At 56.3% G+C, this 16,222-nt stretch overlaps 7 protein-coding genes across 7 annotated transcripts; 3 read left to right on the top strand and 4 right to left on the bottom strand.

Moving 5' to 3' along the window:
* Window positions 1-277: 277 nt before the first annotated feature.
* BDY17DRAFT_244157 (potassium uptake protein) lies at window positions 278-2,690 on the bottom strand (the record flags this gene model as incomplete). The annotated part of the gene is made up of 2 exons (XM_033730504.1): window positions 278-1,642; window positions 1,695-2,690. The coding sequence occupies 2 exons, from the start codon at window positions 2,688-2,690 to the stop codon at window positions 278-280; spliced, it is 2,361 nt and encodes a 786-aa protein (XP_033594022.1).
* A 981-nt stretch (window positions 2,691-3,671) lies between these two features.
* BDY17DRAFT_11827 (uncharacterized protein) lies at window positions 3,672-4,883 on the bottom strand. The gene is made up of 4 exons (XM_033729281.1): window positions 4,640-4,883; window positions 4,507-4,556; window positions 4,114-4,443; window positions 3,672-4,064 (listed from the first exon to the last, which is right to left on the bottom strand). The coding sequence occupies exons 1-4, from the start codon at window positions 4,732-4,734 to the stop codon at window positions 3,874-3,876; spliced, it is 666 nt and encodes a 221-aa protein (XP_033594021.1). The 5' UTR covers window positions 4,735-4,883; the 3' UTR covers window positions 3,672-3,873.
* Window positions 4,884-5,626: 743 nt separating this feature from the next.
* Window positions 5,627-6,962, bottom strand: BDY17DRAFT_314514 (acyltransferase-domain-containing protein; the record flags this gene model as incomplete). The annotated part of the gene is made up of 3 exons (XM_033735824.1): window positions 5,627-5,648; window positions 5,701-6,834; window positions 6,874-6,962. 3 exons carry the CDS (start codon window positions 6,960-6,962, stop codon window positions 5,627-5,629), a joined length of 1,245 nt encoding a protein of 414 aa, XP_033594020.1.
* Window positions 6,963-7,329: 367 nt separating this feature from the next.
* On the top strand, window positions 7,330-8,470 carry BDY17DRAFT_288985 (uncharacterized protein). Its single transcript, XM_033732285.1, has 2 exons — window positions 7,330-7,691; window positions 7,751-8,470. The coding sequence occupies exons 1-2, from the start codon at window positions 7,405-7,407 to the stop codon at window positions 8,046-8,048; spliced, it is 585 nt and encodes a 194-aa protein (XP_033594019.1). The 5' UTR covers window positions 7,330-7,404; the 3' UTR covers window positions 8,049-8,470.
* A 262-nt stretch (window positions 8,471-8,732) lies between these two features.
* BDY17DRAFT_11674 (uncharacterized protein) lies at window positions 8,733-10,129 on the top strand. Its single transcript, XM_033729261.1, has 3 exons — window positions 8,733-9,097; window positions 9,156-9,446; window positions 9,512-10,129. The coding sequence occupies exons 1-3, from the start codon at window positions 8,874-8,876 to the stop codon at window positions 9,846-9,848; spliced, it is 852 nt and encodes a 283-aa protein (XP_033594018.1). The 5' UTR covers window positions 8,733-8,873; the 3' UTR covers window positions 9,849-10,129.
* A 139-nt stretch (window positions 10,130-10,268) lies between these two features.
* BDY17DRAFT_329075 (uncharacterized protein) lies at window positions 10,269-11,942 on the top strand (the record flags this gene model as incomplete). Its single annotated transcript, XM_033737858.1, has 3 exons — window positions 10,269-10,412; window positions 10,467-10,738; window positions 10,765-11,942. 3 exons carry the CDS (start codon window positions 10,269-10,271, stop codon window positions 11,768-11,770), a joined length of 1,422 nt encoding a protein of 473 aa, XP_033594017.1. The 3' UTR covers window positions 11,771-11,942.
* Window positions 11,805-16,030, bottom strand: BDY17DRAFT_243560 (Hydantoinase B/oxoprolinase-domain-containing protein; the record flags this gene model as incomplete). The annotated part of the gene is made up of 2 exons (XM_033730447.1): window positions 11,805-15,901; window positions 15,961-16,030. 2 exons carry the CDS (start codon window positions 16,028-16,030, stop codon window positions 11,805-11,807), a joined length of 4,167 nt encoding a protein of 1,388 aa, XP_033594016.1.
* Window positions 16,031-16,222: the final 192 nt, after the last annotated feature.

Here is a 16,222-nt window from a genome sequence, read left to right as displayed (position 1 = left end):
TTGGATGCGTCAAGATGATGAAGGCCGCCCAGCAAATCAGAGGCACGGGCCGTCGAAAAAGGCAAAGTTGCACATGAGCTCTTACCGCTTTGAGCAGCTCCTGCATCCGTGCGGTGTGCCATGGCTATAACAGGGTTGAGGATATGGTGGCAAGGGTACAGGTATGTACAAGAAGAAGACGACATTCGCGTCTGTCAATTGCCCTTCGCTCTATACAACTTTCGACAATTGCTCCATTTCATCACATCATATCACATCATGACATTCGTGTCCAGGCTCATTCCTTCTGCCGCCCCGTATCGCCCATCTCCTTGATGAACCCCAGCTCCACCAGACGATCCGTCGGCAGCTTGATATTCGACATCTTGTTCCGCGAGTAGTCTCGGAACAACAAAAAGGTGCGCAACAGCACCTGCTTCCACCACCTTGTGCCACGCTTGACCACCAGCTCCTCCTTCCCGAGAATGTAGAGGACCCGGTGCTCGTACGCGTGCTCGAGCGACACCAGATCCAGCTGCTCCTCGTCATGTAGTGCCTCTTCCGTCGAGTTCGCTCGAGACGCGTCCTTGTCGTTCAGTGATGTCTCGATGCCCGGCGCAAGGGCTTGGGCATTTCCATACTTGGGTCCAAGCATTGCCATTTCCGGGGCGGGAATGCCTTTCTCTGCCACGCGCGGCGCCATATCTCTTAGCACGTATTCGCGGAGGTTTCGGTAGATCAAAGACGCCAAATCGGGCGTGATCACTTCATCCATAAATCCGTATCGCAGAACCACGCGGTAGCAGTTCGGGAGCGACTTGATCCTCGAAACGATAAACCGCTCATCGGGGGAGACAGTGGGGTACTCCAGAGGCCGCATATGGAAGAAGACCATCACCTCCGGAATGCAGACAAACTTGCTGATGTACTGGCTAAACACCTGCGGTGTCTTGAGCCCCGACTTGTCAAAGTAGATACCGAGGCCCTTGATGACGGAAAGGTTCTCGCCGCCCTTGTAGCCCGCGAGGCGCAGATTGCCGGCGTCGTCGCGGTTGACGAATTTGGAGATGTTGTGCCGGTCTTCCGCTTCCGCGCGCCATTGGCTTTCCTTCCCGAAGCGCCAGAGGAGGAAGATGAGCGCGAGGATGGCGGCGAGGGTGAGGGTGAACCAGGCGCCGGTGGGCACTTTGAGCAGGGCGGAGGAGAGGAAGGCGCCGTCCAGTGAGGCGAAGGCGAGCCAGGGGAGGAAGACGTAGTAGGGTTTGACGCGCCACACGATCAGGGCGGTCAAGGCTGTCATCAGGGTGTCGAAGAAGGTGACGAAGATGACGCACACTCCGTATGCGTTTCCGAGCGAGTTGGTATTGTTGAAGACTGCTGCGACGGCCACGGTTCCTATGCAGAGGAGGTAGTTTGCCATTGGCACGTAGAGTTGATGGTGGTAGATTTTGGAGGTGTGGATGACCTTGAGCGGAGGGAAGTAGGACAGCTTGATGATCTGGCTGATCAGTTGGAAGGTTGCGGTGATGATTGCTTGCGATGCCACAATCGCAGCAAGCACCGCAAGAATCAAAGTCGGGATGACGGCGCCTTTCGGGCAAGTGCTGAACACGGGGGAGGCGTAAGCGCTGGGAACGACCGAGATGTAGGCTGCTTGGCCAGTCTGTGACGGATTAGTATGTTTGAGAACATCGGCTGGGAACGGGAAAACTCACATAGGTGAGTAGCAAGCACGGAAGACACCACGAGAACCAGGAAATTCGAATGGCTTTCTTGCTGAATGCTCCAAGATCGGCGAAGAGGGCTTCGACACCGGTAAAGGCCAGCAAAACACCGCCCAGGGATTTCCAGCCCTCCTCCTTGTTTCGGATTAGGTACATGAATGCCTCTCCCGGGTTGAATGCTTTGAGCACGCGCCAGTCGTGGTGGACCAGGTTGTTGATACCAAAGCCAGCCAGCAGTCCCAACCAGATGATGACTATCGGGGCGAAGGTCGCGCCGAGTTTGGTAGTGCCAAAGGGTTGGATGGCGAAGAGAAGGACCAAGATGGCGCAAGTGACACCAATAACAACACCGTGGCTGATATCTGGTGCCGCGACGTTCAAACCCTGGACCGCGCCAAGAACAGACTGCGCAGGAGTGAGGACGCCATCAGACATGACCATCGAGACGGCCAAGACACCGATGACCCTCAGCAAGACCTTCAAGAACGTGCTCCCCTCGACGACGTTCCGGACGTGACGATTGGACCGTGATAGCTCCTCCGTCTTGTACCGTTCGAGCTTGACCAGAGGCTCCTCCTTTGGATCGCGGTGGGTGATGTTGACATAGCGGCTGAGCAGCGAGTAGCAGGAGAAGGTACCACCCTCGCCTTCGTTGTCGGCGTTGAGGACGATGAGGCAGTATTTCACGGTGGGATAGGCGATCAAGGCCCAGAGGATCAAGGAGGTCACTCCGATGAGGTTGTCGCGAGATGGGGCCTTGTTTCCAAAGGTGGAAGAGAAGACGTAGAGGGGCGAAGTGCCGATGTCGCCGTAGATGACGCCGATGCTTTGGTAGGCCAGGAAGAACAGTTTGCTGCCACTGAAGATCTGGCGCTTTTTGTAATCGCCGGGTCGCAGCAGACCAGAGTAGTTCGGATCGTCATCGGCGTGGAAGCTTCGGGTGCTTTTCCGGTCCAACGAGCGTCCTCTGGATGACCGGCGTCCCATAGACACTGTGCGGCTGAAGACCTACAAGGTGGGAAAGTTAGCAGTGCCTGGACAAAAGGATCGATAGCAACACTCACTATGCCCTCATTGAGATCAACACCGGTCGTCTCCGGCTGAGACGTAGAATTGGACCGCACAAGGCGGACATTGTCGTCGGCGAACTGGATGGTGGTGTTTTGGTGAGCCATGTCTGCGACGGTTGTGATTGTTGTCGTGTTGGGGAGCGGTCAGAAGACTGAGGGCGCGCCCTCGCTGCCTTCGCAAAGAGACAAGCCCGACAAAATTCGGGATTTTTAGAAACTGGTCGCGAACAAAAAAAAAAAGGTACGAGAACTCGATGTGCTGGTGTGCGAAGCTGCGCGAAGGTCTGGACCGGGCGACGCGGAATGGTCGGTAAACAGAGAGAGCCTGGCAAGCGGTCAAAGCGACGCCACTCTCGAATGCACAGAGTGATTGAGCGGCAGCAGTGAGTGAAGATGAAAGGTTGATGGAAGAACAGCACGAATGAGAAAAAGCGAGAAAGGATATAAGAGAATCGCGTGGACTTGGCCCTTTCAGATCTTCTCTCTTCTAAGCCACAGGCGTGATCTGGAAACTGACGTCTGGCGCCCGATGGAATGGGCTCGCGCCCCCAACAATCCCACGGCCGGCAGACGGCGATGGCGAGATTTCGAGAAGAGTCGGGCGGGCCAGCTGCTGCGCGACTTTTTCTCCCAAGCCCGCCGTGGAAACATGTGGAATGCTGCCGCACGTGATTGGCTGCTGCAAGGCTTATCTTAGGTTCGCTGCGCCGCTTGTCGATGCTTGTTTGGCTGGATTTATTCTTAGCCCATCTTTCATGTAAACACTTTCTTTATGTGGAAGCGGTGGCCTGACACGACTTCGTTTCAATCACGCCGACACTCTGTTACGCCCGCTCTCCGTCGTGGTGTTGCAAGTCATTGGTGATCGTGAGCAGCTGTCACTCATCTATGCCACTCGACCTCGCCAGACTCTACTGGACTCGGCTCCAGCGATGATCATCGCCGGCTAGATGCTGTCTTGCGCCTTCGTACCTTGATACAAGCATTGCATAATCCGCAGTAAGATGAACATCCGCTCGCACAGCGTGTCCCTCACCTCTTCCGCCCAATCTTTCCAATCTCATCCCCCAGCGCCAATGGATCACCAGCCGTCGCCTTCCTCACGGGACCTGGAGCAGCCTTGCTACCACCACCCGTCTGCGTCTGCGTCTTCGGCCTGGTCTTGCTGACATCCCCAAAATCCCGTCCAATACCCAGCGGATCTGCACCACTGTGCTTCCTCGCAGCTGGAGTCGCAGTCCTCGCCGCGATTCTCGACGCTCCCGGCTTTGGCCTGCTCTCGGGGGAGATCCTGATTTTACCATCCGCCGTGCTCTTCGATTGTGTGTTGACGGACTGACTGGACGCGCCCACAGATGTTCTACCCACCGCTGCGGTCTTCGTTGTGCCGGGTCTGGGCTGAGCTACGGCAACTCCTCCACGAGCGGTAGTCTGTTGCTTGCTCTTGCCCGCCAACGCTTGTTGCGGCCTTGGTTGCCCAGTGGGCTTCTTCTGTGGACCGATAGTAGACCCCGTAGCACCACCTTTCTTCGCTTGCGGCGCAGAGGGCTTCACGGCCGTCTTTTTCTGCGCACCGCTCGATACAGGACCGTCGGCAGACATCGATCGCTTGAGGCCATCGCCATACCCGTTGATGGTATTCCCGACCCCGCCGATGCTGCCACTCACGGCTTGTAGATTCTGCCGTCAGCGAGCTGGCGTATGGGCGGAGGATTGGTTGTCGGGAGCCTTACTGTTCCCTGCAGTTCTACCGGCGTTTTCAACCAGAGAGCCAACTCCGCCGCTACCTCCGGTCAGCAAATACTCCGCAAGAAGAGAGTAAGCCAGTCTTCGTCCCAGGCCATCCTGGTCGATGAGCACACCTACACTGCATTCCCCGCAAGCGTTCCACCCGCCTGAATGCCCGTTCTCAAGTAATTTGTCGCTTTGTCCTCGACCCATCCCGCAATTGAAGACAACATTGTCTTCGATTCTCGTTTGCCGATGATGGAATAGTCGACATGAAAAGACAACTAATAGCTTGCAATGTAGACGACTCCGTTATACTATGCTCCCGCACCAAGAATCATCCTGGGCGTGTGACCTATCCAAGTGTCGTGTCCCACTTGCGCATCTTCCAAGTTTTCGGGCACATTGAAACAGGGTGACGTTTGGGTGGTAGGGGTGGGCCAACCATCTTGCATGCAACCGAAGACCGGCACCGCCAACTATATCGTCGACAAATTACACGAATATTTCTTGATGGTATCAAGTTGTCCTTTCTGGACTTATCAGTGACATATCAAACACTACGAGCCATGTGTACATCAAGCACCTCTCACGCCGGCTTCTTCACCACGTGCACTCTCGAAGCCCTGCTCGCCGGTCTCTTGGACACACTGCAACTTGATCCAGGCACTCCTGTCTGCTTCTCAATGCGAGATTGTTTCTGAGCAGCTGCAGCTCCCGCAGCCTTTTGAATTGAAGCCGCCGCAGTCTGCACAGCAGCTGTGGTGAGCGGTCTCGTCACGGCACTTTCGACATTCGCTAGTGGCATTCTCTTCTGAATGTCCGATGCCGCGGCGGCACTTGATTTGCGCCTCACTGGCAGTTTGATCGTGTTAGCAGAGGGGTTGGCCACACTGCCAGCGGCTTTCAGGTGTACGGCTGGTGCTTTCGCAACAGTCGTCGGTAACGCTGCAACAGAAGCCAGCAATGCCTGCTTCATGTCTTCCTGTGACTTGGGCGCTACCTGCAGCACATACTTCAACACCGGCTGAGGAAGAGCATTCGAATGTTGTGCAGCCATGAGAGCGTTGCGCACGGCCTGTTCACCCGCATCAACAAGCGTCTGCTGGTTCAAGAACGGCAAATTCACAGTCTGCTGCTTCGCAAGCTGCGCGAGCATCGCATCGACATTTAGCGGCTCCGTCAGATCTACAGCAGACAGCGCGCCGGCTGCGGTAGTGAGGGGTCCGAAAATGCTCAAAAACTCCTGCCAACCTTCGCCTTTGACTTCCGTGCAAATGGCTTTGGCGTGCTTCGGCTTCTTCTGGCCTCGTGCGGCTGCAAGCGCCTGCTGAGGAGCCTCGTCGGGAAACTGGTTGTATTTGTAGAAGTACTCGAGGATGTAATCCTTCTCTCGCCAGCGGTTGTTCAACCACCTCGCGAACGCCTCGTCGTTGTCCAGCGGGACGTCGGCGAGCTTGAACCGTCGCCAAAACATATTGACGGACTTGGGCGGCCGACCTTCGAAGAACGACGAGCGGAGAGTGAAGATGTCCTGCCCGTACATGCCGTTGGGAATGCCTTCGTACGCAATGGTGCAGTCGTACAGCCAGTTCGTCGTGCCGCGCAACTCCTGCAAGCAGAATTGCAATCCCGTCGTCCGGGGCAAGAGCTGGTGCTTCATATCCTGCAGCCCGGATTTCTTCGCCCACGCCGCAGACGTCTCCCTCGTGACAGCGGACAAGTTTGTGCCCTCCGGAAAGATGAGAAGCCACATCGGTCTACGCGCGCTCTTGAGGCGATTCAACGCGCTCTTAAAGCGGGCCTTGTCCGTCTCCCACTTGCGCGAGAGGAAGATGAAGTTGTAGAATTGCGCTCCCCAGCCTAGGATGGGAAGGGATTTCAGGCTTTCCTTGAGGATGATGTAGATGTGGCCGTGCATTTTGTTGGTGTATGCGATCCACCAAAGATACAGCCAGTCGGTGTAGAGTTGGTGGTTGGCCATGAGCACGAGTCTGTGGGGAAAGTTGCACTTGAGACTGCCGTCGGGCATTTGATATAGTTGGCCTTGCATGCTTTCGTCGCCGCTGACTCGGATCAATGTCGGCGACCAGAATTGGGTGATTGTTGTCACGAGGATGGCGAACGACTCTTTTGTCCAGGCCATGTAAGCCGCGTAGAACTTGGGGTCCACGAGTTTCAGAGGAGCGCCGATGAACTGCGAGGCCGAGATGGCCATGATGCCGGAGAGAAAGGTGGACGCCGCGCTGAACGCCCGTTCTGCTTGTCCCATCTTTCCATGTTGGATGGGATTGGTATTGCCGCTTCCGGGCTTTGTGAGACTGAGTCCGGCTCTCTCATCATGGTTTGCTACCGATGCCGCCCGCGAGGACCGTACGGATGTCGTCTTTGATGAGGCTACAAAAGACGTAGCTTTCGTAGGAGCTGAGGAAGTCTTCGCCGATGTTGCTTTGGTGACCATATCTTCAGCCAGGTCGAGCCGTCGGCCATGTAATTCCCAATACCATCACATGAGACGCAAGGTCTTCAAGATGGTGAGTCTTCACGCCACCTACTCGCCTGCAACAGCCTTCGCCACTCCAACCTGGTCCATTTTTTCCTTTCTTTTCCAAAACCAGGATCTGGCAAGTATTTCTCCATTCCTATGTCGCCCAGCCACGCTCGGCAAGCTTCAACACGAGGATGACGTACGATCATGTACAATCCAAGGGGCGATTTTCAAGTTTTGGAGCTGGCGAGGTTTCCTGGAAGTGGAACATGCGCCCCACACCCGCCAGCCAGCCTCACCTCCGTCGCCTTGCGTCAGATAGAGATCATTTGTTGTAGCAAGCAACACTTCATTCTGTAGGTCAACTAGTGGTTTCGTTCTGTTTGTCTCATCTCTGAGGATTGACACGATCAACATGGCCGTTCCAGCCCAAAAACCGTCGGTCAACGGAGCGGCACCTCGCAAGCCGTCGACAGCACGTGCTCCAGTGAAGAAGGCAGGGACGGGTGCAGCCAAACCAACAGTCAACAAGAATGCAAAGTCGGTGCCGCAGAAAGCTGCTCCAATTACAAACAAGGCCTACTCCATCGCCGGCGAGAGCCCGGCGAGCGGCGGCGGCGTGGGATCGGCATACGCAATCATGGCTTCACGAATCGCCAACCGAGTTGCAGAGATGGCGGAGAGCATCACGTTTGTAGAGCGGTGCGGACCACGTCCTCTGGGTCAAATAGAACGAACACACTAACATCATTGTCGTCAAGACCCCGAGCCCCAGAACCCCAAGTCGAGGCTGAAGAGAAGCGGAAACCACGCAAGCTTGAGATGCGGTTTGACGGCACGAGTGGCAGTCAAGAGCACGTCAAGTTTTCCGCACCCTTCTTGGACAACACGCTGCAGAAGATGCTCTTGCTGCAGAATCGAATGCTGAAGACGACGGGGGAGTTGTCGAAGGCGGAAGGGGTGGATGCGCGGGTGATTCAAGAGCATGCGGCGCAGAGTGCGGAGTTGAGTCGGATTATTGCTATGATATGCGCGGAGAAGGCGAGACAGGGCGCGTAGCTGGCGTGGTTGGATGGATGGGTCGATACTGTGTCTTCAGAGACGAATTGGGAATCTACATTACCGGGTCAATGAGGGGAAACATCTCGTTCACCGTAAGGTGTTGATGCAATCACCCGTTCGTAGACCATCACCAGCCGGACGGGCCGGGCAACGGCCCTGGCGGGGGTGGCGGCAGTTACAGTACTTGGATGCTCCCTCCACCGGCCTGCCGACCGGCGCATGTGAACATTGAGTGCCGCCCGGCTCACGGCGATCGCTCACAACAAATCGACAACACTTGCCCTTCCTTACGATGCAGGCAATGTTATTGGAGAGCTGCAAAGTGCATTGCGCCTACCTCGCACGCGGCGTGCATCGTTTCGGAGCTCGAGAGGAGCCGAGAGTGAAGAAGACAGAGTGAGACTGTAGATGGATGTAAGCAGAGTAGGTAGAGAGGGCGGCAGATCGGTTTCTTACTAAAACCAGAAGGAGCCAGACGCAGCGCCCCACAAATCTCGTGAAACTCAAAAGGCTTCAGACGAAGCAAACCGCGGGAAATGATGCTGCCTGCTCGCGTCAGTCAGCCGGGCCACCGCTTCCCCAGGCCAGGCTGCCACTTTGGTACTGCATGAACCACGCGAGGAGCGATTCGCGCGGCCAATGGGACTGCTACGCCTCCTCCTTTGCCTCCAATCCCTACTCCATTGAGGTCCGCCGTGGTACAGCTTGCTCTGCGACACCCGACGCTCCCACCGTTCGTAGGACGTGTCCGCCATCTCAAATACACCGTCTTCTCTCTCGCTCGAGACTGCTTCTCTACCTCCACCCGCACTCTACTCCATCATGGCTCTCTTTCAACGCCGCCTCGTCTCTCGCTCCGCGACTCCTCGTCATGTCACCCACCCCATCCTCTACCAGCGCCCTTACTCCATCCCCGTCGCTATCGCCCTCTTCAGCGTCGTAGCATGGAACACTGTCATGGTCGGCTTGTGTATCGCTGCCGCCTGCATCACCGTCTTCCCGGATAGCCAGGACGACGAGTCCGGACCACTGGCCCAGTATCAAGCGTGGGTTCCAATGTCCACTTCCTAAGGCTGCGCAGCCGCAACTGACATCTCTTTCCAGGCCCGACGTCCTGTTCTGGATCGCGATCCCCATCGTCGTCTGGCTCGTGTCTCTCGTCGATCTCCACCAACGTTGGAGACGCGCGCTGTCACCTCTGCACATCGTCATCTCCAGCTCCTTCGGACTACTTCTGTGGATCGTGGCCGTCGGCCTCTGGTTCCCTTGCACGTGGACTGCAGCAGAATACTACACAGTGACCGATGTCGGGTACTGTCCACTCAACAACGGCGACTACGCCAACGGAGGCGAGCCCTTTTTGGTCCCCTTCATTGCGATTGGTGCCGTGGTTTGGTAATTCACCACCTACGTCTCTGCTACACTGATCGGCAAGCTAATGCACTGCCGCCTCTGTCCAGCTACTGCGCCTATTTCATCCTTGGCATCATAACCTTGCGTCCTCGCCGAGCACTGTGGCCCGAAAGCGAGGAGTACGATGTCGAGCAACGCAAGAGGTACAAGATCACCTCCAGCGTCTACACGAACGACTATACAGTCTCCGAGTCTCTGCCCTCAACCCTGGCCGGCGACCGCACGTCGGGAACCGAGGCGCCTGCGACTAGGCCTCCAAGCTATGTAATCAAAGGCACGCCTCACAGAGCGCACTCGCACTCGAGCGACCAGAAGAACCGCTTGTCTGGGGCGGAGGGCTGCTGTGACTGTCAATGCCATCACCACACCAACTCGACGATCTGATGTGCCAGGACTCTGACTGTTGTGCGCTTCTCCTTTCGTAACCGCTACGTCAAGTTCAGTGGGGTGGTGGATGGAAAGCAATCTGGGAGGATGTAGCTTATTGAGTATGAATAATCCATTGAGGGCTTGCGTTTCCATCATAACCCCCGCTTCATCCCATGCTTTACGTCCGTCCAAACCACAACGATATGCGGAGTTGTGGCTGAATGCAGTGGCAGCCTTGCTCAAGCCAGAGCACGCGAGGCCCGAACACAAACTTTCGGGACGTTCCGGGAGCGCCATGGCGAGAACTGCACCCAACATCTCGCACTCGAGGACTCTCTCTTGGCTTGACGACCTGCAGCGGCGCGACATGCCGTTTCGTGCAAGCTGCTGAGCTGGAGTATACCATCAGGACGGCATCAAATAACGACTTCGACCATGCCGGCCGCAGAGCCCGACGAGACGCTGGAAGCTCAAAAAGCACGTCTCGAGGAGCAAATCAGAGCGAAAGAGCGCCAGCTGCAGACGTTGAAAGCAAACCTGCTCAATCTCGACCAAGGAATCCGCAACGGAAGCCATGCTGTTTCGAGCCCACCCAATGGCGCATCGAGCAAAGCCGAGAGACGGCCGCTCCAGGCCGACGAGTACAAACGATATGGACGGCAGCTCATTATGCCCACGATGGGCTTGCAAGGCCAGTTGCGCTTGAAGCAAGCCAAGGTCCTCGTTGTCGGCGTCGGCGGACTAGGTTGTCCTGCAGCCACGTATCTGGCTGGCGCTGGTGTTGGCACCCTAGGCCTGATGGACGGCGATGTCGTCGAGCTGTCCAACTTGCACAGGCAAATCGCCCACTCGACGGACAGAGTGGGTATGAGCAAGGCTGATAGCGCTTATAAATCTCTTCGAGCGTATGTTGTCACATCATCTTGCATAGGTTGCTTTCTTACCAATGCCTCTCTAGACTCAATCCACTAGTTGAATACAACCTCCACAAATTCCACGTCTCGCCCGAGAACGCCCTTGCCATTTTCAACAGCTACGATTTGATACTAGATTGCACAGACCATCCGACTTCCCGCTATCTGATCTCGGACGCCTGCGTTCTGACCGGGAAGACTCTTGTATCGGCCTCTGCGTTAAAAACAGAGGGACAACTGATCGTGCTCAATGACCCTCCACGCCCCCCAGGAGATTTATCAGGTGGTCCCTGCTACCGCTGCATCTTCCCCAAGCCGCCTCCTGCCGAGAGTGTCCTGAGCTGTGGCGAAGGCGGCATTCTTGGTCCAGTCGTCGGCACCATGGGCGTTCTTCAAGCTCTAGAAGCCATCAAATTACTCTCGCGTCCACGGGCGGAAGCAACCCCTGAAAGCATGGGCAACGGCACTTCGGATGAACCACCAAAGGCATCGATGCTCATGTTCTCCGCATACAACAATCCACAATTCAGGACCGCACGTCTCCGATCAAGGAGAAGCAACTGCGCCGTCTGCTCATCGACGCCAAGTATCACAAAAGCCAGTCTCGACAGCGGCTCATTAGATTACGTTGCTTTCTGCGGCGTCGCCATTCCCGTCAACATCCTTCCTCACTCTCTTCGACTTTCACCCACCGAATTCGCCATTCTACCAAATGCCGCCCGTGGCACCCTCATAGATGTTCGAGACGAGACGCAGTTCGCTATCTGCGCGGTCCCGGAGTCTGTTAATGTGCCCTGGACGGGCAACGCGGCAAGCTGGCTCGCTCACGCTGAGGAAGCTGGAGTGCTAGATGATGAAGACTCGGCATGCAAGTATATCGTCTGTCGCTTTGGCAACGATAGCCAACTAGCAGCCAAAGCCATCATCGACCGCTCCGGCGGCACAACGGAGAAAGTGAAAGACATCAAAGGCGGCTTCCAGTCATGGCGGGAAGAAGTCGACCCTCAATGGCCCGACTATTGAAATGAAAAGAAACAGCAGCAGTACAATCCATCAATCAAGCAGAAGCCTCCGCCTCCGCCTGTCTACTCGCCACACTCCCACCCTTCCAGTTCTTCTTCGGATCCTCCTTCTCCTTCGTCTCGCTGTCTTTGCCCACAGGACCCCAGCCTCCGCCTCCGGGCGTCATGACAATAATCCTCTCCCCGGGTTTCATGCTCGCCGTATTCTTGGCGCCCATGTTGATATACCGCACCTCGTTTTCCTCGTCTTCAGTCCCCTCCTGATGCTGCTTCTCCTCGCCGTTCGTCAACTTCTCCTCGCGGTCGACGCTCGTAGTCGCATCTCGACTTTCTTGGTCCTCTTGATCACTCCCCCTCACTTTCGACACTTTGCGCACCCACAAATTCAAACCAGTCGATGCGTCCTCTCCGCCCGCCATCCCGTACGGATGATACACCCGCCGCTCACTCAAAATGCTCACCTGCACCGGAATGCGGAACTCGATATCGCGCACCACGCCATCGCCACCCTTATGCTGCCCCTTGCCATGGCTTCCAGGCCGAAGGGCAAACTCGCGGAGAATAACGGGGTACCGGCGCTCGAAAACCTCCGCGTCCGTGATGCGCGTATTGGTCATGTGCGTGTGCACTCCGTTCGTCCCGTCCCAATGCGGTCCGGCGCCGGAGCCGCCTGCGATCGTCTCGTAATACCCGAAGCCCTTGACGGCCTTTTCGCCTTCGACGTTCCCGCCGAAGCCGAAGGTGAGGTTGTTCGTGTCGCCTTGGCTGGCGGCGCACGCTTGGAAGGCTTTGAGCACGACGTCCGTGACGCGCTGGGAGGTGAGGACGTTGCCGCCTACGACGGCGGCGGTGCCGGAGGGCGAGAGGAAGGATTTTTTGGGGATGCGGACGTTGATCGGTTTCAAGCAGCCTTGGTTGAGCGGGATGTCTTCGTTCACGAGGCAGCGGAGGCAGTAGATGATGGCGCTGTACGTGACGGCTTCCGGGGCGTTGGTGTTGCCGTAGACTTCGGGGCCGGTGCCGGTGAAGTCGAAGACGGCTTCGCCCTTGTCCGCGTCGATGGTGACTTTGAGTTGGATGGGGCTGCCGTCGTCCATGTAGTCAATGGCGGAGAGGTCTTTGCCCTCGAAGCGCTTGCTGACGCTTTTGAGCAGGTTGCGCACGCTCAGCTCCGCGTTGTCCTGGATGTTGTGCATGTAGAATTGCACGACTTTTTCGCCGTAGTCTTCGATGAGGGTGCTGATGAGGTTGATGCCCTTGTGGTTGGCGGCGACTTGGGCTTTGAGGTCGTTGAGGTTGTCGGCGAGACAGCGCGTGCCGCTGCAGCCGGGGTATTGCGCGGGTTCTTTGTGGAGGAGCTCGATGATGCGTTCTTCGTTGAAGTTGCCTTCTGACACAAGCTTCTCGCTCTTAATGTGCGCGCCTTCTTGGTACAGCTCGCGAGAGTGCGGAGGCATGGAGCCGGGGAGGATGCCGCCGATGTCAGCGTGATGTGCTCTCGAGGCGACGTAGAAGACGATATTGTCACCGCTGAAGGCGGGTGTGATGACGGTGATATCGGGCAAATGCGTGCCTCCGAACATGGGGTGGTTGGAGACCAAGACATCGCCTTTCTTCAGCTTGCCCTTCCAGATCTCCGCCTGCTTCTTCACGCACGTCGACATACTGCCGAGATGCACTGGCAGATGAGGCGCGTTGGCGACAAGACCGCCATCTGCATCGAACATGGCGCAGGAGTAGTCCAGTCGCTCTTTAACGTTGGTGCTGACACTGGTCTTCTGCAGTGCTCGGCCCATCTGCTCAGCAATGGCCATGAATCTATGCGCAAAGATAGACAGCATGATTGGGTCGACCTCTTTCGTGTCCACCTTCTTGTCCATCGCATCCGACTCTCCGATATTGATAACCACATGCGTGCGAATCAACAGTGCAGAAGCCTCTGGTGTGACGACGATTGTCTGCGTACCATCAGCGATAATGGCAGGGCCTTGGATCCGATCGCCAACGTCCAGGTCTTCCAGCTTATACACCGCCGTGTCCTTCCTCCCGCCCTCAAAGTAGACCGATTTGGTGTCGTAGACCTTGTCGCCCTTCTTCAAATCATTTGGTTTGATGTCTTTGAGCTGCTGATCGACAGTCTTTTCCTGGCCCTCGAATGTCTTGCCGATCCCTCTCGCGCGGACATCGTCTATAATTATATCGCGGTCGGGCAAAGTGAAGCCGAACTCTTGCTCGTGCTGCTTGACAAAGGCTCGACCAAAAGCCCAATCATCGTCTTCGAACTCTTCCTTCGCCTGCTCGGCCGTTGGTTTGATGATCATCAACGCCGATTCCGTCCCACGGTAACGCATATTGAGATACTCCTCGAAGTGGATGTGATCGTCGTCAAAGCCCTGATCCTTCAAGGTGGAAGTCGACTTTTTCTTGAGCTCGTCCATCTTTTGTTGGAGAGTTTTGCGAACATCGCCCTTGTCAGACCAGACCTTGGACTCGGGTTCCTGTCGCTCGTCAACAACATCGGCGAGCGCCATTCCGTACGCCGATAAGACCGATGAGTATCGATGGACGAGGATCTGGGTGATGCCAAGCGCTTCAGCGATCGCAACGGCATGCTGGCCGCCCGCACCTCCAAAGGTCGCCAGTCGATGCTTCGAAGTGTCGTGTCCTCTCGCCTCTGTCAAGGACCTGATAGGCCTTGTCATGGTTTCGTTTGCAATCTTGATGAAGCCATACGCCACTTCATCGATACTCATCTCCTTGTTCGATGCGGCGTTGTCCTTGTTGATCTGGTCGGCAAGCTCTTTGAACAACTTCTCGCTCGCACTAGGGTCGAGGCCTTCGTCTTCATTCTTTCCGAAGATCTTGGGGAAGAAGTCCGGCAGGAGGCGACCGAGATATAGATTGGCATCAGTGATGGTGAGTGGGCCGTCTTTCCTGTAGCACGCCGGACCAGGATGAGCACCCGCACTTTCGGGCCCAACGACAAACAGGCCGTTGCGCCAGAACAGCCTTGAGCCTCCGCCAGCAGCAACGGTATTGATGTCGAGCTGTGGACTTTGAATGGTGACACCGGCAGTGGTAGTCTCGAAGACATGCTCATACCGGCCCTCGCCGTAGCGGCTGACATCGGTGCTCGTTCCGCCCATGTCGAAGCCTATCACCGGTGTCTTCGTCTCGGGATCATAAGATGTCAACGCATAGCCCACCACTCCTCCAGCTGGGCCGGAAAGAATGGCTCTCAAGCCGGAGAAGATGTCAACGTCCACCAGGCCACCATCCGACTGCATGAACTCGCATCGAGTGCCCTTAGAGCCCTTCTCATGCTTCACGCTTGCCGTTCCGAGTCCGCCTTCGAAACCAGCTTGGAAGCCGTCGATGTATTTCCGAATGGCAGGTGTCAGGTATGCGTCGGCACAGGCGGAAGTGGCACGAGGCACCAGCTTGATCATGGGCATCAGTTCATGAGACAAGCTGATGTGCTCGAAGCCGACCTCTTTCGCCAGCTTTCCGACCAGCGCCTCATGGTGAGGGTACGTATAGCCGTGCATCAGGCAGACTGCAATACTTCTCAGTCCAGAGTCATAGACTTCTTGAAGCTGCTGCTTGATGCGCTTCTCATCTGGCCTTTGGAGGACCCTGACTGCCTCTCCGCTCAGACCTTTGACAAGCTCCGCATTCGAGCCAGCTTCATCCAGAGGTTTGGCCTTGGTCTCGTTTCTCTCCGGGTCCTCGGCATAGTCTTCAAGAGTCACGCGCTCGTCTATCTCGACGACCTTCTTATACAACACCTCCGGTTTCCGAATAGCCAAATCGAAGATGTTGGGCCGGCTTTGATTTCCAATCTCCAGACAATCTTTGAAGCCCTTAGTCACGACCATGGCAATATCTTCGCCTTTCCTTTCCAGCAAGGCGTTGGTGGCGACGGTGGTACCCATGCGGATGCTTTCGATTTTGGTGGTGTCGAGCGGCTCGCCTCTGGGGATTTCCTTGCCTTCGAACTTCGACAACAGCCGCCTGATGCCTTCTAGCGGTGCATCGTCGTAGTTTTCGGGGTCGACGGAGAGGAGCTTGATGATTACGTCGTCTTCCATCTTGCCACTGCCCGGGTTGCCCACGCAGTCGGTGAAGGTTCCTGCACGAGGTGTGTCAATGGAGGCGTTGTTGGGATGTTCCAGGCGCGTAGCTACTCACCACCGCGATCAATGGCAACGCGTATACCGCCCCCGCCGCCATCAGCGCCGTTCTGTCCAGCGGAGCCCATCTTGGAGTCCCCTCACTTCGTAAGACTTGTCGAATCCTGCCAGCAATACTCGGGCAAGTACTTCGAAACGTGTGCACGGATGGCGTTAAGATCTTATTCCATCTCGCTCCTTTCAAAGATGAGTATCCAGTCAGGTGTGGTGTCGAGCAGAAAGGTTTAGGGATGCATCGCATTGAACAGAGTCTCGCGGTG

The sequence above is a fragment of the Neohortaea acidophila genome (genome assembly GCF_010093505.1).
Source record: "Neohortaea acidophila strain CBS 113389 unplaced genomic scaffold BDY17scaffold_1, whole genome shotgun sequence".
In the NCBI taxonomy this organism is placed as follows: Eukaryota; Fungi; Ascomycota; class Dothideomycetes; order Mycosphaerellales; family Teratosphaeriaceae; genus Neohortaea; species Neohortaea acidophila.
This window is presented reverse-complemented; position numbering and strand designations above follow the sequence as displayed.